Source organism: Amblyomma americanum, chromosome 1, assembly GCF_052857255.1.
Source record: "Amblyomma americanum isolate KBUSLIRL-KWMA chromosome 1, ASM5285725v1, whole genome shotgun sequence".
NCBI lineage: Eukaryota > Metazoa > Arthropoda > Arachnida > Ixodida > Ixodidae > Amblyomma > Amblyomma americanum.
In genome coordinates this window covers 351327121-351349517 of record NC_135497.1, presented here as the reverse complement: position 1 = coordinate 351349517, position 22397 = coordinate 351327121, and the positions used below count along the sequence as shown (strand labels likewise).

Genomic DNA, 22397 nt, shown 5'->3' with positions numbered 1-22397 from the left:
TTAGTGTGGCCCAAGTCGATCCAATAACCCACATCGTTCTTTTTGCCACAAACCACAAATGGACTTTTCCACTGCATTAGCAGTTTATTGTGGCTGCTCGGCAAAAGAATGAGAGCACGATCTCCAACCCTTAATTGCCTCTTCATGCTGTTCCTGTCGTAGTGTCTCTTCTGAGACTGTTGGGCACGCAACAGATTTTGAAGTGCCACTCTCACAGTTTGCTCGAGACGTTCTCTTAGATCGAGAACGTAACCATATGTTGTCTTCGTGTCTTCTTCCAGCTCTCTCCTTGTCCAGAGCTCTCTGAGGACTGCGAGCGGTCCTCGCACATAATGTTTAAATATCAACTCAAATGGAGAAAACCCCAGACTCGCCTGCGGCACCTCTCTGTATGCGAATAGAAGCGGAGCGATATAATGATCCCATGTTTTGGGCTGCTCCTGGCTGAGCTTCCGCAGCATCTGCTTGAGTGTGCCGTGAAATTTCTTCACCATTTCATTGCACATCGGATGGCAAGGGGTCGTGCTGAGATGTTTCACCGCCAAGAGATCATTGAGCTCTCTCATCATTTCGGAAGGAAACGGGCCCTGGTCACAAAGGATCTCTCTCGGAAAACCTATACGTGAGAACATCTCCACCAAACCTTCAGCCATGGTTGCTGCATCTATCTTTGGCAGTGCCACGGCGTCGGGACACCGCGTGGGAAAATTGACGAGAGTGAGAATATATGTATTCCCTTTCACCGATGTAGGCGACAGCGGTCCGACAATATCGACAGCGACCCGATCAAATGGAGTGTCGATAACAGGCATGCGTCCCAATGGAGCTTTCCCTACTTTGCCTTTCGGGCTTGTCCTTTGACAGGTGTCGCACGACCTGACATACTTCTTAATTTCCTCTTGCACTCCCGGCAGTAGAATTCTTCCAGAACTCAATCTGTAGTCTTCTTAATGTCCTGATGCCCCGCCAACGGGCTATCATGGGCAAGCCTTAAAGGGACACTGAGGAGAAATTGAAGTTGGCTTGTATCCATAGAATAGGAGCTCCTGATCACAAAAACGCCACTCTTCCTGAAAACAAAGCTCTTGTAATGTAGAAAATAGCAAGAACCAAAATACAGGTATCGCCGCCACAGGCCAATCTCGCAAGTACAAGCGTGATGACTTCCTTGGACAAGAGGCGCCACCTTGGAGGAATTTTCCTTACTTCATGGAAGTCACGAATCTTTGAGGCTTGCAAAGGAAGGTTGCGCACAGCACCGCTAGCCGTCAGAAATCACGGAGTCTGTGTTTACGTCACGATTCACGTCACTCCATTCTGTGACGTCATGAGAGTTGCCGTGGCGTCATAAGAGTTTCCTGAGTTTGAATCAGAGGGGCGGGAAAAACTTTTTCAACTTCGAATCCAAATTTCTTTGAAATAAATGCATCTTTCGCGCTTGGACAAGCGGCAACAAAGCCATGAAATGGCGAACTGTCAGATTTTGCTAACAAAAAAAAATTGATAGAGTTCTCCTCAGTGTCCCTTTAACACCTGTGATCGGCAAGACTTGGGAAGTACTACCTGTCGAACCTCTTTGCTGGAAGCGAGATGATAGAGGTGGTACAGTAAACCCTTTTCAATAGAATACGAGTGCGAAGTGCCGTGCTTGCCATGAAACACCTGTCCTACTTTCACCCAACACGCCTTCAATGACTCATCGTCTCTTTGCTCTGCTTCTAACATTTCCTTGGTGAACCTCATGGGACCAACGCTTAAAGCAGTACTTTCCCTCTTTCGTCCGGAAACTTCCTTTCCAGCCAACACCACTTCTGGGCCCTTGCCCTCACCATTTTCACTGGTGACCTCGTCAATGACTGTGCCAGGACATAATTTAGCAGCGCCCTCTAATTTCTTCCAATTAATGTCTGGATTTGACGGCTCACGGGCCTCCGGTATATTTCCAATTATGACATCGTACAATGGTGTCTCCATGCATTTCACCAGGGCCATGCCAGTGAAATAAGGGGAAGCGATACAGACTTCTGCCTCGGGAACTTCCAGACTACTGCCATCAATAAGGAACACCGTAGATGTCGAGCCAGTGAGAGCTGAGTCAGGAACTAGGGCCCTCTGTACAACCACTGTATTGCTCTCCGTGTCTCGTAAAACACGTACGGGTAGACCTTGGAGCTCTCCCTCTAGGACAGGCATGTGTTGTGCGTCTGCCGGCTTTTCCCGGACAAGCCCAACCACCACCTTATCCTCAGCTGGTTCAAGCCTTTCTGCTATTGTGGATGCAGTTTCAGACACAAAAATCTCTGGTTGGACGCAACAGGACGATTGCTTCTGGGTTTCCTGCTTCCTTGAGCAGGAACTTACTTCATGCCCTGTTTTTCGACAGTAAAGGCAATAAAGCTGTTTTCGCTTAGAGCGACAGTTGGCAGCCTTATGTCCCGGTCGGTTACAAATGAGGCACCTTCCTGACTGTCTACTTGATGGTACATCATTCTTTCTCGGAATGCCCACCTCGAACAATTCTTTGAACGAGGACAAGCTTCCGTGCCGCTGGGCCTCTAGAAAGTTGTCTGCTGCCTCAGCCATTTTGTCCAGCGTCTTGCACTCTCTTTCTCGAAGGAAAATCACCAGACGACTATGACAGTTCCTCATGAACTGTTCGGCCACCACCAAGTCACGTAAATCATTGTATGTTGTGGCCGTTCCCGACATCTCAACCCATTGATCGAAAAGACTGAGCAAGCGTGCGGCGTATTGCTCGCCTGTTTCTTTATCTAGCGGCTTACTTTCACGAAACCTTTCGCGATAACCCTCTGCTGTGAACCGAAAATGTTGGAGCAGGGCTAATTTTGCCTTATCATAATCCATTGAATCTGTGGGAGACAATCGACCGAACACACGGAGAGCCTCCCCAGTCAAAGACATATTGAGAGCTGTAGCCCATTTTTTCTTGGGCCAGCTATGCCCTTCTGCGATATGCTCAAAACGTTTGAGGTATGCATCTAAGTCATCCCTGCGATTGTCGAAAGGCGGGATCAAATTGTGTGGGCTAACCGCAACTGAAGGCCCCAGTGCGGGTTCTTGATTACCCCCACCAGCTTCTGCGAGCCTTAGTTGGAGCTGCAGTCTACGCTCTTCAGCTTCTGCTAGCGACTTTGCATGCTGGCATTCGGCTTGTGCTTTGCGCTCCTCAGCCTCTGCCTGCGCCATGGCGTGCTCATCGTTTCCTTATTCTTTAAAAAAAAATCCCTCAGTATAAGTTAAACGGCTTCTTCCTGTCGCGGACGCCAACTGCCGCGATAATTGGTAGCGCGTCCCTGACTTTCCGAAGGGGAACGGGAACGCTATCGCGTGCAGGTTCGAACAAGAGAACAAAGAGATCAAACAAAACAAAACGAAGCCATAAATATTATTTAAAGGAAAAGGGACCAATAAGAAATGCACATGCCAACAAGAAAAACACACACTCAACAGGCATACAACACTATAGAATAAAAGGAAAGAGTTCACCAGGTACTGAGCGTCCCAGGTGAAGCGGGGATGCCTTGCAGACAGGGCGAATGCGGGTCGATGTAGGTGGATGTAGTGCGACGCGTCGATGCATCGAAGGAAGCGACGGAAGGGAGCCAGGTGGTAGTAGGAGCGGAGAAGAACACGGGGAGATGCCGCTGGTCTCTCGTCAACAGCCCAAAGAACTTGGCAGCCGCAGAAAAAACGTAGCAAGGCCCCATCGACGGCGTCACGAAACGCCAGAGGCTTAAAGCAGGCTATCCAAGAGTGGCTTTCAGCAACACGGACCCTCAGTCCATCAGCTACCACCTCCACACTTGCAAAGAACGCAGGAGGCTTACGTCGGTGATCCAAGGGAGGTCACGGCAGCACGGACCCAACGTCGAACGGCTGCCACCTCTACGCTTGAATGACACAATCTCCGCTGCGTTGTCTTCCTTCACACCTCGGTTTTTTGACACGTCAGCTCTCCGCTCCTTGTGCTCGCCACGCTCTTTGTCGCTGTCGCCTTGCACAGACTCTTTGCACGCGCACACGCGCACCGCTGGGCTGGCACGCGCAGTGCTGCGCTGTCCAACGCACTACTGTCGATGCACCGCGTTCACAAATCCACGGTGATTCGGTGTGCACCTCACAGCCTAATTAGTTAAATTCTTACAGGTTGTTAAGATGCTTTCTTTCTATATTTTTTGGTTTCGATTGAAAGGGGGCTGTAGCCAAAGACCTGCCAGCTGGAGCTATGCTAATTATATTGTTGTTGAAATACATCATTGGGTAAAAATGCTAAATTTTGTCCAAGCATCATAATTATGAAGTGTAGTTAGGTGACATTGTGGTTCACGAAATTTGAAATTTTTGACTCAACCAAACACAAACAGAATGGCTCCACAGTTTAGTTCTTTCTGAATTCACCAGTATAAGAATAAATGAAATTGCACCATAAAAACATAATAAAAACTTCCATAAGGCTAGTCATGTTGGCAAAAAACACGAAGCTGAGAAAATCGCATCTGAAGTGCGTGTGCCAGCCATTCGGAGGTCGTTGTAGAGGCCTCAAAAAAACAGTGGAATGCAGACGTTCCAGAAATATTTCACAGTAGTGAGTATTACCATGCAGTGGAGAAGGGGCCCAGCTTTAAAACAAAACCAAGGTGGCAGCCATCGGGGACATGGTTGTAAGAAGCGACAGGTTTGATGTTCTGCCGCATTTCGCTCCAAAATCTCCATTTCCGGGCTTTGCAGGCGCAAAATATATAGATATTTTAGTAGTTGGAGGTCGAATTTAGACCTTGAAATTTTTGAGTATTGATCTCGAATGTGGCATTTTTGCAAAATTGAAAATTTTGCATTTTTTTATCTCTAAGACCTGCGTCTCTCTTTAAGTAACAGAGGTGAACATGCTTTCTATTTGCTGATCCATCCTTCCATATAATGTGTCTTATTTCATTCTGCACTTTATTGCTGCTTTTGTGTAACTTGTTGCCTGTTGTGTTTGTTTGTTACTCAGTGAAATGGATCTTATATGTGGCACTGTATAAGGGTAGTCGTGATGTGTCAAGTGGTGCAGATGAAGTTAACTTTATGTTCTCGTCCTGGTTCATTAAGGCAGCAGTGTTGAGGGCGGTTGGTTGGTTGAAGTACTGTGTATTGATGTGAAAAATATCAAATTATAGAACATTTTTAGACCGCTTTGAATAATTGCATCCAACTTGCAGTTAGTATTTGCTCAAAAAGCTTGTCACTTTTTCCCTAGTGTTCTTATTCACATTTCAGAAACTTGTTTTATAAAAGCATCTCTTAAAGCCAGGATAATGATGTACTGTGCAATTGCAATGTGAAGTGAACACTTAACTGAGCTTCTTTTTGTCACTTAACACTCATACAACATTGTGGTAAAACAAAACAAAATTTGTGTTGGCCATATTCTAGACTGCTCATGCTCTATGCTTGGTCAAGCTGCTACATGTGGCAGACAAGAATGTTTAATGTGCTGTCTGATGCTTGAACTTCCTTTCTGTAATAAAATTTGAGCTATGTGCCATTATTGCAAAAATGCACAGATAATTCAGTGCTCTTACTGAATTGAACGGAGCAGTTTTGCATGCATGTAACCAGGTACAGATGTTTTAACATAAGAGCACTTACATCAGAGGGGCAATGGAATAGGCTGTAGTGCAGTTTTGTGTCTTCTCTTCCCTTGCATGGTGATGTCAGCCACAAGGGTGAAGAAAGCAGAAGCTTTCACTTGTACATAATGTCAGAGATGATTAACCACTGTATGAAAGTTTGCAATAGAGAGTGCTGGTTGGATGCTGTTTTATTTGATGAGGAAGGTGTTTTGTGGCTGCTGTGAGGATTCCTCTGTTTCCCAATGTTTTTATGGTTTCATGTGTGTGCATTCATTTGGCTAGTACATCTTTCTTGCACTTTGTTTTACATGTGGTTCTTATCTATTATTTCAGTTGAAAAGAAGCAGATAATTTCCCTGCTGCGGACAGTTTTTAGCACCATGACGGTCGCTATGCGATATGAGCCAGCCAATGCCAAGTTCTTTGCCACGGAGGTACTGCCAAAATTTGAATATTGTGACTGTGCTTTTGTGCCATAATTTTCTGCTGTTGATTTTTATGATTTTTATATGTTGATAGGTATATTTCACCTCACTGTGTGCTTTCAGATTTGTCAGACAAGCCTTGCTGACACTGTGCGGCTTCTTGGCTGTTTTACAAACAACACAGACATTTGTCCTGTCGACACTAGCTTTGTGCCAACTGAGGAAAACTTGTTTCATGCTGTATTTACTGGCCAGAATGATTCCAGGTAAGCCCTTTTTGCATCGTAATACCAAGAAGCTTGACATTCAGGTACATTAAACTTAATGCCTCTAAAGTTTTACTGCATGCAGACCATAAATATTAGGCTCCTTTTAAGATGAAGTTCAAAAGACCATGAAAATTTGTTTGTCTTATCAGATGGCAAATGTGTGTTAACTACGACAAAACAGTGCTCATGCGCATAACACAGAAAAGGAAGCCTCTCCTATTTAACTATACTGCTAATAATGATTACCTTTCTGAACTAAATAGCTACAAATACCTAGGTCTTCGTATTTCCAATAACCTCAGCTGGACAGAACACATTGATAACGTCACCGCTAACGCCTTTCCCAAGCTCTTTTTCCTTCGACGTGCTTTGAAGCTCACGCCCCCCCCCCCCCAGTGTACATTCGCTCACTTAAAACACCATTATTCACCCAATGTTAGAATATGCCGTCATAATCTGGGATCCCTTCACTCAAACTAACAGTGCTAAATTAGAGTGAGTTCAGAAGAAAGCAGCGACAACTCATATGGTCGTACTACATCTATCAGTCATCTACTTAGTCAAAGTGGTTTGCTTCCAGTCTGTCAAAGAAACCGCATCTGTCGTTTGCAATTCTTTTTTCAACTTATCAAAGGCGAATACAATGTGAACACCTCAAACATTTTATTGTACTCACCTGGATATAACACAAGGCAACGGCACGATTTTACAGTGACGCCATTAAACGCAAGAATTAACTCCTATAAGTATTCCTATTTCCCCAGAACGATTGCAGACTGGAATAATCTCAATAATGATGCAGTATCACAAATGTCAATAAAAATGTTTGAAGCCCATCTTTAGTTTCGTTACGTTTTTTTCACCACATGATATTTGCTGTTGCATTTGCATTGTGTATTTTGCATTCCTGTTCCTTGATTTATTCTTTTGTATAATTGATTTATAATTTTATATTTAACACCTTAAGAGCGTGTTTATTGTTTCCAGCGTGTGTTTACTTGTATATTGTATGCACACCCTGCTAAGGTCTTGTAAAAGATCATAGTATCAATGAATAAATAAAATAAAAATAAATAAAGTTCGTTTTATCAGAAGTGCCCTCAGAAAGAATATGTGAGCATGCTAGGTGCGTTAAAATGTATGTTACATGGGAAGAATAGCTAAAATTACCTTGTTGTGATAATTGCAGTGAAAGCATTATGTATGAAGTGCTGAAGACTGAGGGTACAAAAAAGTTCATGTCATCCTACTTGAAAGTCATTGGTCTGGTTTCTTTTTCTTTGCTCTCTCTTTTTTTTCTTTTTCTTCCTCAGTGACCTCTATTTCTCGTTCTTTTCCTGTTGCTTTCCCAACGGCTCCAAGTGCATCGAAGACACCCAGCTGGCTAGTTGTGCAATACAGGCTCTGAAAACATATGACCAGCTTTCTCTCACTCTTATCCCACTCCTTCTGCGCTTGGCTTTTGTCAGCTATAGGAGTATATGAGCAGGTGCACCTCACCTCTTTCCTTCCGCCGCCGGCAACCCGTAATCTGGCCATGTCAGATCTCTGCGGTGTGGAAACCCGTGTTGTAATGCCATGTCATTTTAAAATTCGGCTTACATCTGAAGCACCAAGTCGACCAGCTGGTGCACCCTTAGCATACGTGCCTCTTCGTCTGCCGCAGGCAGCGTGTGGCATGTGGCGCGCGCAAGATGCCGAGGTCTGGCCACGTCAGATTGCTGTGTAGCGCGCAGGCTGGCATGAAAGAGCCCTGCCTTCCATACTTGCACCCGCAAGGATGCTTCCCCATACATTTGCGTGAATACGCTGGGAGAGATATGTAGCGGGAATGAGCAGTAGATGTGGGGAAGTTGTTTGCTGGGTACGCATTCTTGCGAGGAACGTGCCTAAAAATTTTTTTCTCTCTATCTTGCTTCGAGCGTGCCTTGCATACGCTCGATGAGTACCATTGCACAGAGTCGGTGTGGGTCATGGTCACTCGTCTTTAACAAGACATAAAAACAGTTCGTCTTTAGCAGATTTTTTTTACATTTAGAGCGGCAAACCGACCAAGTGTCCTCACATCGTTCATCTTTTCAGAGAGTTCGTTTCAACCAAGTTCGTTTTAATGGAGTTCGTCTCAGCGGAAGTTACTGTGTTTCACAGGTGTGCTGTGTAGGGCCAGAAATGATTCTAGCAGATGAGGTTTAGTTTTGTTTATGATATTGAGCTACTTTTGTGTTTATGCACTTTTGCTGAGGGACATGTTTTTTTCTGTGTGTGTGAGCTTCCAGCTGAAAAGTATCATGTGCCATTACACTTTCTTTCTTTTTAAATTCTTTTTATAATTTTTTTCTTCTAAAATTCTTTCAAACAATGTTAGCTACATGAAGGTGGTGATGTAATTTATGTTGATTTAGTGGCAGGTGGGTGCACAAAAATTTGTGATGTGCTGCTGTGCTGTCTTGGCTCATAACTTCATATCTGGGAACGATGCCTAGCTTTTATGTGAGCAGCTCTATTTTAATCTGGACATGAAATGACGTTTCATCGTGCGGCAAGCTGCAAAGCCAAAAATAGGCTTGCATCCTTTGTATGCCCTGGTAGGGACAGACAGAGAACTGGCCAGAACATGTTAAGATTGTATGGTGGAGTGGGAAGATCTTGCATTTCTTTGACAAAACCAGGCTCAGGAAAGTTATGCAAAACTGGAAATGGCACGTTCTTTTCTGTAGTCATTTTTTTGTAATGAGGCTTAATGTTGAAAAAGAATTGATGCCATCTTCATGTTGAAGAGCAGGGCAGTAAAACAATAACAGGTTGACCCTGTAAGATGGTTGCGTGCACCAGTGACTTAGTCCATGTGTGGGTCTTGCTGTTGCTCACCATTGTGCTCTGAAGGATTGTCAAATTGGTATATGCAGTAATGTGGCAATCTTTCGCACCTCTGGACCATTTTCAAAATGATGGACATTACCTTAAAAAAAAGAAATTTGGCAGCTAAGGTTGTATGCATTTTATTCATCAGTGTTTCCAGCATAAACTGCATATGAACAAGACAGTCCGTGATAAACCATCCAGGACCTCCCACAGTGTACATAGCATGGCCTACAACAGTACCTGTGGAAATTTCTTTTAATGCTGATTTTTCTGATGATGTTCATGCCAAATGTTGCCGCATCATGACAGTATGACTGGTAACTGCACGATCTTGTTTCTCAGATTTCAGTTGAGCTGCACATTTGAGCACTCATATTGGGGCACAGTTAGTGCTGCAAGAAGGAGAAGGTTGCGGGAGAGCACACACTTGGGAAACCACACACTTGGGCTCGGTCACACCCAGCATTTCAATGAGGAGGAGGCTGTCAGAAGCAGAAAGACTGTTGCTGTCACGAGACAGTAACTGCATTATAGTAACCTCATTTCACTCAGTGGTTTGTGGAACAACTACTAGAGGCGCTGCAGTTGTCTCTCTGGCTTCTGCTTTGGATGTCTTGTCTTCCTCTCCTCCTCCTCTCCATCTCTCCTTGCTTGGCAGTTTGCAGCACATTTAGTAGGGGTGTCTCAGCTTTCTGTGCACGCAATAAACATGAAATCCTGAAACATTAGGCCTTGCAGCTCTTGCTGTAAATATTGTTACAAAACATTTTTAATGTATTTTTATGGCAGTTACCGCAAATTTAGCTGCTTTGTATGATAAACTGTCTCTTGCACTTTATGACTACAAGATCATTGCAACTAAACTTTTGGTCTCTTTGTGACAAGAAGCTACTGTATATACTTGCATAATGAAGCCACATTTTTTGCAGAAAAGTTCACATCAATTTGGGGGGAGAGTTCATTACGCAAGGAAAGAAGTTTTGACAAATTTTTTGCAAGTCGAAATTTACTACCATACGTCTGCCTGCATGTCCGTCAGTTCGTCCGTCTGTCCATCCGTCAACAACAGAAACTCGTGGTCAGCTGCATTCATGTCGCCGGTGTTTAGCATCGTTTGCTTCAATAAAGGTGTTTGCTGTTATATATCATGGTGTGATCCAGTAATTTTGTAATAGTAAACGTCGCCGGCCAATTGCAGTGAGATAAAGCTCAGATGTGCATTTTTCTCTTTCTCGCAGAATCTCTCAGGATGGTTACGAGTGTGTAATGCGCATTTTTAAGCAGTAGCTGTGGTGTGAGAGGGGTTAGGCATTTTTGCTCCAAATCTTGAGCACACTAAATCGCCTGGAGGTCTGAAGGTCCTGCTTTGTCCATAGAATTTCAGTGTAGAGGGGGTTTAATCACGTTCTGTTTTAAGCTGCTACGCTCCTCTCTAATGCTTGAGTGCTCGCCGACATGTACATGGCGCAGCCAGGTGTGCAGCAACGCACCGTGTAATCCCCCATGCCTGCGCTCCTGTCAAAGGCGGGCATCGTTTTGGTGCTCTTCCAAGTTCGCCTAGCACACCAACCTCACAGGAGCTACATCAGAAGATAAAAACATACCGTGATGTTATTGGCGTGCATGCACCATCCTGGCACTAAGTCATTGCGGCGGACGGCGCAAAACTGAGGAATGCGCTAAAAAAGCAAGCACTTAAATAGGTGGGTTCATTATGTGAGTGGGTCCATTACAAAAGTAAATACAGTATTTTCATTTATGATTAGTAAAATAAATATAATGGGTCAAAGCAGAGTTGGAGAAGCATCTGTGCGTTGTGCAGTGATTGTGTAGCTTAATGTCACAAGGAATGTTTTCTCCACAATGCAGTGTTAACCTGACCAAGGTACCAACCTCGCTCATCTCGGCACTGGTGGTTATCCGGTTGTTGTATGACATGGCCCTCGATTCTTTTGACAAGTAAGTAACCTGTGACAAGCACTGAGTTGTCTGTCTATACTTTCTGTTTACCAGACTATTACACTTTGACTGATTGGAACCTTCTTTATGCAGGTGTAGTTCTTGTTGTTGGTGTAGTATAATCTTGATTACTCAAGAAAGAGTAATTCGTACTGGTGTCTTAGCTATGGCCTTTGCACCTTTTCATATATTTTATGTTGTGAAAACTCCAAATAACTTTTATGTTTCAGGGCAGGCAGTAGATTGCCAACCTGAACAGAACAGTGCATTGATAGAATGGCATTGGGCACAGAAAGCTCAGCACCAACACTTGCAGCAGTCGTGTGTACAGTACTTCTTCTCTAGACATTAATTGTGCAATTTGGCAGATTGGTTCATATCTAAGACCTCAACAGTGCAAAAAACAAGACTACTGCAAATAGACAGCACACACTTGTGTATCGCTTTTTTTTTGTACAACAGTACATGCTTGCAGCACGACAGTCAGATTGTCGACCCCGTCTGTAGCTGATACCTACTGTCTCTTCAATTCTGCTGCACTGGTTGGTGAACACCTGACAACATTTGAACATATATGTGGTCATCCTGTGCAGATTACGTGTGGAAATACTCTCTTGTTTTATAGCTTCCAGAGTGTTCATTTAGGGTTTACATACCTACAGTAGCTCACTGATATTTTGGACTCCAATAATCCAGACATGCATGGTATTCCTGACTTTGTTGAGGAACCATCACGCACTTCATAGGAATATGTACATGTTCACGGCCGATATTTATGGCTCTGTGGAGCCCAAAAGTTAGATTTTTTTGCACTAAAACAGATGCCATTAATACTGTTGGGATCATTTTCGACCAAAAGTTCGTTTCTTTGACCTAATATACACGCTAGTGGGCATCAGTGTAACAACCAACCAGTTCTTCGCCGCTGTGAAAGGTGCCACCTTGGATTTAAACGGAGTCAGTCGGAAAGACTGGCTTGGATAGGCTTGGCTATTGGTTCCTCAGTGTTGCCACTCAATTTAATGGCACGCTTTTTGGCGCCATCGAGGCTGTGTACATAGTGTTCCTGTATTTTCTCCCGCAGCATATATACGGACACTGGGTCTACAAACAACAGCTCACGAGCCATGGTGCGCGATCACATTGAAAATGGGATCGCTGCAGTGTCCGCTGTGGCCAGACAATGCCCGTGGTGCGCGGCAAATGAGGGGGATGGGTTGCAGTCAGATGCAATGCTATAAAAGTACTTGCTTCTACTCGTTTTCTCTCCTCAGTTCCCTCTCTCGGTCTTCACGACAGTCGTTGCCCATGAAAGGTTGTTCTTGCTTCACATGGCGCGTATTGGTGGTGTGAGGTGGTGCAGACAGAAAAGTGATTTTTTAGAAGTTCATGGATTTTTTTACTTTTTGATTATTCAAACCACTTTTTGGGCCCTACTGAGTCCAAAAAATCAATTGGCAACTGTATAAGAGTTTGAGACTTTGGCCTCCTGTTTCAGAAATATTCCTACCACATTGAGCAAGTTGCCTGCAGCTTAGTACAGCAGCTCCTGCCATTTAACAATGAACGCCTTCTACAGCAGGAGCTCATTTGGACTCATTGTGATTTCCATATCATTGCTGGTAGACTGAAATTTGGTCATGCTGGCTTCGACATCCACAAAACATATTTGCACATTTCTTGAGTGTATCTCAGTAATTTCAAAGCACTTCGCCGTTCGTTGGTGCTTTTGTACTCCGACATGCTTGGTGCACACAAGGGCGGTGGCCAAGGTCGGATATGTCAGTTCTGTTGCGTGACACAGCACAGAATGCTTGCATTAGAAGCAGCTGTCAGTTGGGAAGGAGTGACAAGAAGGTAGTGAGTGCTGTCCATCCGGGCAATTCAGGGCTTACATACGGTGCGGTTTGTATTGACGAGTTCGGCGCAGTGCTCAGTGTACACAAAATAGGGACTACTACGTGTTGGCACCAGCACAGTCTGAGTGCACCAGCAAGCATGATGGTGGTCGGGTGCCAGTGAACTGCAGAGGGTTACTTTTTGAGTGACAGTGACGCCGCCTTCAAAATGCACGACTGTGGGCTGCCCTGGCAAGGCAACAATTGCATGCAAGCTTCTGGTGCTTGTGTTCAAGGCACTGTTATGATTAGCAGTGCCCAATCTCGGCATTGGGCAAGTGAAATGTGTTTTCATTTTGCCTTATTTTGAATTTTCGAACTGAAATAACTTTTGCTTGCATGCTTCGATTTCAATAATTCTTTTTTTCCGGGTGTCTGTAATGCATGAGCAATCCCTTTAAATCAGAATAATTGGCAGTGAAAAAAACATCGCAGTGGACCTTCAAGTATGTCTAAGCAAATGTGGTATAATAATGAAAAAAAAAGCGTTTCGCTGTTGTTTATTTACATCTTCACGGGCAATATGTGCAGCACAGAAATTATGGGTAAATTAGGTGTTTTAAATTTTGTCTCTTTATGACAACAGTTGTGTTTTTGCATTTTGGGCACATTTAAATCTATGTGTTTTGTGGCAAGCATTCTTAACTTTATCATGTGAGAGTGGAAGAACTTCTGTCTTCTGGAATGGAAGTAGGTCGTGCCCTAAACTTGTCAAGATGGAGCTGGGAGCACTGCATGTGTGTCCGATTCCTGCCTTCAGGCCCATGGCCTTGACCAAGCTGGTGACCTGCCCTCCAACTCTGCACTGCACGGTGGAGGTTCCCAAGAAAGCCCCTGACACCACTGGCAAGGGTAGCCCTCAGACCAAAAAGCCTGTGCTGGCCACGCTGAACCTGTCAGCTCCTAGCCCGGACCCTCTCATTGTGCACCCAGGGGTAGTCGTGGCGATGCTGCATCTTATTCCTTCCATTGCGGATGGCCACGATTCTCAGGTAGGACCATGGTGGCATTTGCTGGGACAGTCTTTTGCTGTTGTACAGGCATTTGCTGTTGCAGTAAATGGCCACTGCAGTGAATTATTTCTGATGTCTCATCAGTTAGTGGCGTAATATTTTCCTTCACAGTGAACAATTATCAGAGCATAGTTGTCTTCAATGAAGGTATAGTCCTTTGCCTTACCCAGTACCTCCCTCAGACATTGTTTAACTGTGAGAGCACTAAGCCAAGGATGCATGCAAATGCGCGAAAAATAAACTGTTAACAGGGGCAAACTAGCGCCCTTTAAAAAGAAGAAAAGAAGCTTGACAGCAGTGATAGTGACAGGTGCACTCTGCTATCATTGGGACTGGAATGCGCATCGCTCTCTGCTACATTCTATTTAAAGATTGTGAGGAGCTTACCATTACTGAAGCTGTCGCTTGGGATCGCGATTGTTTTGGAGCGGTCTGATAGTGTCTAGCCTACACAAGAACTCCTTTCTTGGGGCAAACAAAGTGGGCCAAGGAAGGGCATGCGCCAGTGGTGGTAAACACAAAAACCTTGGAATAAAAAATATAAAAAGGCTTTGTGGCAGTATGTGTAGTCAGGAAACTTATTGCAATTAAAGAAAACCTTGAAAATGTCAGGGAGTACGGACTCGGATTATTAAATGTCCTGTTAGTGCTATATTTTTGGTACTCTGAAGCTGTAACAGAGAAATTTGTTCCGATTGGCATAACATCTTGAAGGAACGGAAACAGTGTCAGACAGTTGTGGACAAGGAGAGGTAGACTCAACAGAAGTGTTTTGTTGTATGTTGTAGTCCTTAATACTTGAGAGCAACTACACCTGTTCACATTGCTATGCCAACACTCATTTGACTGCTGTTCAGTACCTTTGTGTGTTGCCTTTGCACACAGATTGTTATGTTTTCCTCATCTCTGCGGCAGATGTAAGGTCCAGTGTTGACTCACTGTTGGACTTACTGTCATGACAAGGCTTTCCTTGGGCACCAGTGGCTGCAGGTGGAGTTGACGCTGCAGCTGTATCTGGCAGAGGTGCTGCGGTCTCTGGTGCGTTCTGAGCGCAATCAGCAAGTGATGTGTGAAGCTGGCCTGCCAGGCGAGCTGCTCCAGCGCTGCAGGCCAGCCCTGGAGGATGAGGCCCACCCACTGCACCTTCCACTACAGTACATGTTGGAGCGTCTTGCTGCACAGGCTCTGGAACCCAGGGACCTCCGGTGAGTCCTACGCTGAAACCATTGCGGAAAACACTGACTTTGCCCTCAGCCCTTCATTTCTTTCTTCCTTCCTTTGGCAGCCAGTCAGTCTGTCACAGAACACCTGTGTGTTGTTGCTGCCCTTTACAGGCAGCCTACTGCCCATAAGCCTAGACCACTAAGGTAGCTGCAATTTCTCCGTGTGTTAACCCTTTCAGGCACCATTCATCATTTCTATTCAGAGCAAATTTTGTTTGGCCTAAATAGCATATTCAAGCTTCGAGAAAGCAAATTTGTTAATTTTTAATAGAAAACACCAGCATTTTCTTATATATGCAAATACAAATTTCTTTACAAACTCAAAATAGTTGAAAACTAATATTTAAACCACAGGATTTATTAATTCAACACCTTGGGGATTGTGGAATCTTTTTGTATTTTGAAATTGCACATGATGCAAGAAACCCGGGAAAAAAAATAGAGATTAGTTCTTCTGGCGAAATCAGTCGACAAGAAAATGACTGAAGACGTGGTACAGTTGAGCTTCAGTAATACGAATCTCGTAAGGTCACGAAAAATATTCACATCATCCGAAATCCTTATCATCCAAAATGAACAAAATTCATATGCAGACCTACTGGAAGTGCATTCATGCGGCCCCGTGTACTGTGCGATGTCAGTCCACATTAAAGAAACCCAGGTGCTCGAAATTTCCAGAGCCCTTCACTATGGCTTCGCTCATAGCCCAAGTCACTCAGGGATATTAAGCCCACATAAACCTGAACCAAGCAGATCTGTTTTCAGCTGACGGGATTTATTTACAGCCATGCACTGCCGTTCACTGATCACAGTGCATACCGTACAACTCGAGATGGTGGTGTCGGTGACGCGTACAGGCTGCGCGGCGCCACTCACTGCTTGCTCTGTGCATCGTGGAACTGGCAAGCACGATGTACAGGTTGCGTGCCGGCGCTCACTGCTTGCGCTGCGTACCATGCGACTGACGATCGTGACGTTGGCAACGCACGGGCCGTGCACCACTATTCACTGCTCGCAGTTTGTACCATACGATAGCAATGTCGGCGATGTTTGGTGCTCAGTGTTTGAGTGTGCGATCACAGCTCGCGCATTCCTATCATCCGCAGTGGCGCAGCAGTGTTTGCGGAACGCCTGAAATTGTTTACAGAGTACACAATGAACTCTGGGCAGTGAATTTTACGAATTTGTATCAACTGTAATACAGCATAGACTGCTTATTATGCATACTGCGGGAGTCGGGAAAATCCGCATTATAACCGGTACTGCACTGTAACCAAAACATAGTATTTCCATGCATTCGCGTTTTCAGAATTGGCAGCCTACCTTTTAGAGTGCACCTGACAACACATCAGACACACAACACTGCGAACACAGGCAACAAAGAAGTTTATTTGATATTTTTGTCAAAGCGTCATAATGAATGAAAGACCGACGTTATTTTAGTCTGGCGCTGCGATTGAACTGCGTTGAAGCACTTGAGCACTCGCCCGCTGAGGTTTCTCTAAGCGCAGTAGAGGCGCAGTTTCTCGCAACAGTCAAGCGTGTCTTTGCACGAAACTTCTGCCGCACTTTCACTCACTTCGTCGGGTTCATACTCGGATAGAAGCTCATCGCGACCCCGCACCGCTGCCACGATGTCTTCATCTGAGGCGGCTACTTGACACGCAATGCTGTCGGGGCCGGCGACGAAGACGACGAGTTTTATCTCGTGCCGGTCCTTGAAACGCTGAATATAACCGTTCAATGGGTTGAAACCATCATGCCCCAAAATGTTTGCTAGGCACCTGGCCTTGGTTTGCAATATCGAGCCACTCACAGGAATACTCTGGGTCTGGACCTCGTGAAACCGTTCAAACAAAGCGGCGACATCATTTCACTTTGGCGCACGAATCCGCTTCTTTGCAAGTGACACAGAGTCTTCCTGCAGCTGTTGTCTCAACTTGTCGCTCTGAACTGAAGACAGCCGAGCCTGGTAGACTTGCACATGTTGCCAGCTGACTTGCCTACGTTGTCAACTTTTCGCTACACGTGACGGCACATATCTCGCTCATGGGCTCAGGCGTGAAAAGACGCTGCCGCACATGCGTGTGGTGCGAGCAGCGCTTGCAGCGTCATGCCGCACGCTCGCCGCCACCGTGGCCGCCGCTCCAACATGCTCGTCTGGCCGTGCCGTCACATGCTTACAAGTTTTGTCCAATCAGTGTGCCCAGCAGAGGCGCATCAGAGAGTGAGAGGAAAAAACGCCTGCTTTGTGAGTTCTATTTTAATGCGACAGGGTTAAGGAACTCGTGTAGCAGAAAACCCGGTGTCGGCAGGGTTGGCCGTGAGCGAAAAATCCTCCTCCTCGCACTCCTCCTCCTCTTCCTCCTTGCAATGTACACCACTGCCCCAACAGGTAGCGTGGCTCCTTCACTCACTCTAACCCCCTCGCCCCTGCGACGCGGCAAGCACTTCCCCTTCTTTCTCTCCCATTTCCCCCTCCCTCCCCCCACAGCGCAGCGACCATCTCCTCAGAAGAGAGAGATAAATGCATGTGCTGTGTCCCCCTTTCCACTCCCAATAAGAATCGCAACTCGCGCGACTGCAGCGCCTCCCGCTCGTCTCGCCGTTCGGATGCAGTGGGGCCGTGCGGGCACGCAGGAATCACGCGGTGAGCGGCGAACAACGCAGCGCACATTCAAAGTGCGTTCACCATGAAGCTTGCGGCTTGCTGCCCATTCGTTCGGCGCGGAAGCTGTGCTGGCATTCGTGGCATCAGGTTTGTCGAGAACGATGTGCCGACGAACTACGACTGCAACCGCGCGTTTCGGCAAGGTGCCTGGCAGCACTTCTACGTGGTTTGCCGCTCCGCGCGTCCGTTTCACTGTATGTAGCAGAGTGATTTGTCTAACGGGCAAGGCATCGCGCCGAACGGGCGATGGCGTTCCGTGGACTCCTTGGCAGTGCTGCAACACGCTGTCGCATTCCACTCTAAAAGGTAAAGCTTAAGCGTCCTCCAATTATTTTTTTTTCTATCCTCTCCCGTCTTCAGTCTTGCCTTGAACCACGCTGACAACGCTCCTCCGCCCTGACTGTTGCCCCCTTCTTGCATAGTCCGGGAAGCACACTCCTCACGCCTGCCGGTACTCACGGGCCCGCGCCGGTACGCAAGCTGCCAGGCTTTCCAGAACCCACACTATATGTGGTGTTCGGTTACACGCTGCCGCGTATTAAGTGGTATGCCATTACATTGAACTCTATGGGAAGTGAAGCGGTTGTCACAAAAATCCGCATACAGTGCGGTCCCGCATTATAAGCGGTTACGTTATAAATGGTCTGAGCTGTTGTATCATCGAGATTTTACTACCAAGTTTACTTTTTCGTGAAATATATATTGCTGCGTTCACTAGTTGGAATAAAAAAGTGCTCTATTTGCAAAGGAAATGATGCTATGTTTGCCTGAAATGAAGAAAATAGTGCTATCTAAAGTGCACCCTCAGAAAAAGCTGTATGTTGTTGGAGGTTGGGCATAATATTTCAAAAAAGTATCTTCGATACCAATACCCAGTACCATCAAAAATTGTATTTCCAATACCGATACAAGGTACTGAACAAAAATTGACTTCTGATACTGATACTCGATAATGTATCGTCGATACTTCGATGCATCACAGAAGTCCAATATTAATAAAGCTGGTAATATTACTAGCTAAATTAATTACTAGCCAAATTAAGAAATTTCTTCATGGTTTCTCGAACCTTAGTGTATTTGATATATCGCACTGTTTTTGAAAGCGTTTAAAATTAATCCAGCTGCATGGATTTCTTCAAGCTCCAGTTTCTACTCTGCTGTCGTTGGAGCTGGTTTCGTTAGAACTTTAGCATTGGACGGAAGCCGTAGTGACGTTGTAATGATCACTGACATTAAGAGCCTAGCAAAATCTTTGTTTTAAGGTAATTATCTTCCTGTGAACAGGTCCATGAGCACTTGACTGTTTACAAATAAACTTGAAACATTTTCTGGGGCTTTTCATTTGTTGCTGCAATTTTTACCAGGTTGCCTGTGCCTTTGCTCTATGCAAACAAGGTGCAAGCTTCGTGCACTTGGGAAGGCCGAACTGCTGTTTTCCAAGCACTGTGTTCAACAGACATTTGACAATGAACATTCTATGTTAAAAGCTTGGAGGAAACCAACAAAAATCAAATGGCCAAAAGTTTTCATTAGGCAAAACATATGTTGCTAATCTCTGTTATTTAGATGTTACCTCTACAGTTTGAAAGAGCTCCGCGATACGACCATGCTATATGCGAAACAAATGAGAAATGTCAATGATATCCTCGAAGCGGTCCGTGACCTCCAGCTTCGTCGAGAAAAGCCACTGTATACAGGAGCAGCCTATAGCATGTAGTCATGTTCTATTCTATGAAGATGCGTTTTATCAACAATTAAGAGTGAAGCATAGCCACGGGGACTCGAGGATCGTGGAGGTACATAGGTAGTTAAAAAACCCAAGTGTCGCTCACCTCTTGAGAATGTATCGGCTGATGCATTTGACACTTGCAGCGCTGATGACCCCATTGAACTGAGTATGGAAGAGTGTGTGACCTTTTTCATACTTACAAAGTCAACAACATGTTTTGCAAGCCCCTGAGCATGACCGCAAAGTCTTCTGTATTTGTTGCCAGCCATCGCAAATTGAAATAGGGGTGTAGCAGTGTTGTTTCTACTGCAATGAGGCGTCTTTCTCTTCGTTCCTTCTGTCACTGAGTGTGTAGAAGCGCAATATATGTGTTGTCTATCTGTCAAATGACGAACATACCGTACCGTATTTGCACGATTGTAAGTCGACCTATTTTTCACAGTTTGAAAATCCGAAGTGGGGGGGGTCGACTTAAAATCGAAACCAAAGCATCGCTTCATAAATAAAGGCGAGACAAACGAGATATCAGGCATGCTACAGCGTGGTTGCATTTTTGCTGTGCGGCTCAGTCGCATCGCTCTTGGTGCTGGCCTTGAGCAGCTGCTATGTTAGCGCGCAGAACCGGCATCCCCACCCCGCACGAGGCCGCCGATGGTGGCTGTCGATAAGCAGCAAACTGGCACCAGCCCACTCCGCACACGTGGCCGCTGATTGCATTTGCTGATTGCGTCTGCTGATAAGCAGCGGCGGCCCGATAACGCATTCGCGTTCTACTCTTAATAGGCATCGTCAAAGTTTTTTTTGTTTACTTTCAACCGCGCACTCGGCGCTCAAGGGCGCGTCGGTAGTTGATGGAAGGGCGGGTGTTCCAATCGTGGCGGCACCCCCACTTGGAACCGCAGCGGCGCCGGGGAGTGTCGGTAACCAACAGAAGAGCCGACACCGCTCACGAAGCTCAAGCCATTTGCGAAGTGCAGGATTTCGCTGCACGACGATATTAGAACGACGAGCTGTGGGACCGCAGCAGCGATCACGATGGCAGCGCTAGTGAGGACGATGGAGCAAGTGTGGACGAGTAGTCCAATGCCTAACACATTTTCGTTTTGGAATGTGCCCACGGGCACATTCTTCGATACTGCCCATGCCTGATGTTGGCAATGTACACAATTATTTACAAATTACCGATACTTCCCAAAAATGCTGCCGTTCTGAGGGGTGGTGCCACTGCGATAAGAACACCGTCAACTATCGACATTTCCTTGAGCACCGAGTGCGCATTTGAAAGTAAAAAAGAAAAATTCTTTCGAAAAAGTGTGCGGAATAGCTGAATGCTACTCTGTAGAGCCATAGAGCAAACGAAATTGCAGCCATGCTGTAGCATCCTCGATATCGCGTTTGTCTTACCTTTATTTATGGTGCTATACTTTGGTTTCGATTGTAAGTCGACCCCCCCGCCCCCCACTTCAGGTTTTCAGATGTGAAAAAAAGGTCGACTTACAATCGTGTAAATATGGTATAATACAAGTATTTGGGGATAGCAAAAATGGAAAAAAAAAATTTTCATTCGCATATAATGTAAGTAAGGAAAGGCAGTCAGCTCGAAGACGTTCTGGAAGTCATGAAAGCTGAACGTCCTCCGATTATTAATGTATGCCGGCACGCCAGATATGACGCGTGTAGCGTGGGCGCCAAATATCTGGCAGATACAGATCTGGGTGCTGCGCTCGTACGTACTTGTGCCCTGCACCGCGAGCTTCCGCAGATCGGTTCCGGCGCACGCTTCAGAAGTGTCTGTAGTCGGAGCTTTAGTGATAGTCATCATTGGGTATGCTGCCTTCCTAAAGGCTGTTGTTAGAGATATCTTTTCATAGAAATACTTCTTCGTTACTGTTGAGCGCACTCGATATCCCGCATTTCTGGCGAGCTCCTTGGGAATGCTGGCCCAAGTGATCTAGATCCAAATGCGCAGCGTAGCTGGAGAGGCCTGTGTTTGGAGTCATTATCTGCAAGCTCTTCCTACCTCATCCAGACGATGTAGCAGCACTTAACGTGGCACCGATGCTTTTGGTAGCTATGATTACTTTCCTTTTGAAAGCAGTCAAGTACTGCTTTTGCAGTCCTGGATACCATGGCAGGGGCCATCATCCTGGGTGTCATGAGGTCAGGTCAGTGTAATGATGTGAACTGGCGTTGAAATCAAGACTACTGACCTATGCCACTGCTGGATAGCGCCTTCTCTTGCTCGAAGCGTGGTGGTGATGGCACTGAATAATAATGAAACCGGAACTGCAGATTTTGGCCAAAAATTATTTGGATCCGCATATAATACAAGGTGGAAATTTGACATGCTAAAAATCTGGAAAAAGAACTTGATATTATATGCATGTTTTTAGGGAACTTTTTTTTTTTTTTTGGACCGCAGGAAAAACAACAACATATGAGCCAGGAAACATACCTAGTAGCCGAGCAGTACGCTTGAGAAAAATGTGCATCAGTGTCAGTCTTTTTTTTTCAATTCTAGTAAGGCCAACATGGTTCTCTGGAATTTGCCAGGCTTTGTGACTCTTGCGATTGTTCACATGCACAGAAAATCCTAAACGCCCTACGATGGCTGCCCATATACCTGAGCAGCTGTTGGTGGAAGGGGGGCAACAGCGAAGAGTGCGGGCGCGTGTGGCGGAATGTTGTGTACGTGGGCACGCTTCTCTGGTG

At 45.5% G+C, this 22397-nt stretch overlaps 1 protein-coding gene across 2 annotated transcripts in view; it reads left to right on the top strand.

Moving 5' to 3' along the window:
• bchs (WD repeat and FYVE domain containing 3 bchs) overlaps positions 1 to 22397 on the top strand; it is a 187937-nt gene that overhangs the window by 51621 nt on the left and 113919 nt on the right. For both annotated transcript variants that reach the window (XM_077649982.1, XM_077649983.1), the window contains exons 15-19: positions 5970 to 6070; positions 6185 to 6327; positions 11062 to 11151; positions 13810 to 14041; positions 15044 to 15267. In XM_077649982.1, coding sequence (XP_077506108.1) covers positions 5970 to 6070; positions 6185 to 6327; positions 11062 to 11151; positions 13810 to 14041; positions 15044 to 15267 — 790 coding nt within the window. The remainder of the gene's footprint in view (positions 1 to 5969; positions 6071 to 6184; positions 6328 to 11061; positions 11152 to 13809; positions 14042 to 15043; positions 15268 to 22397) is intronic.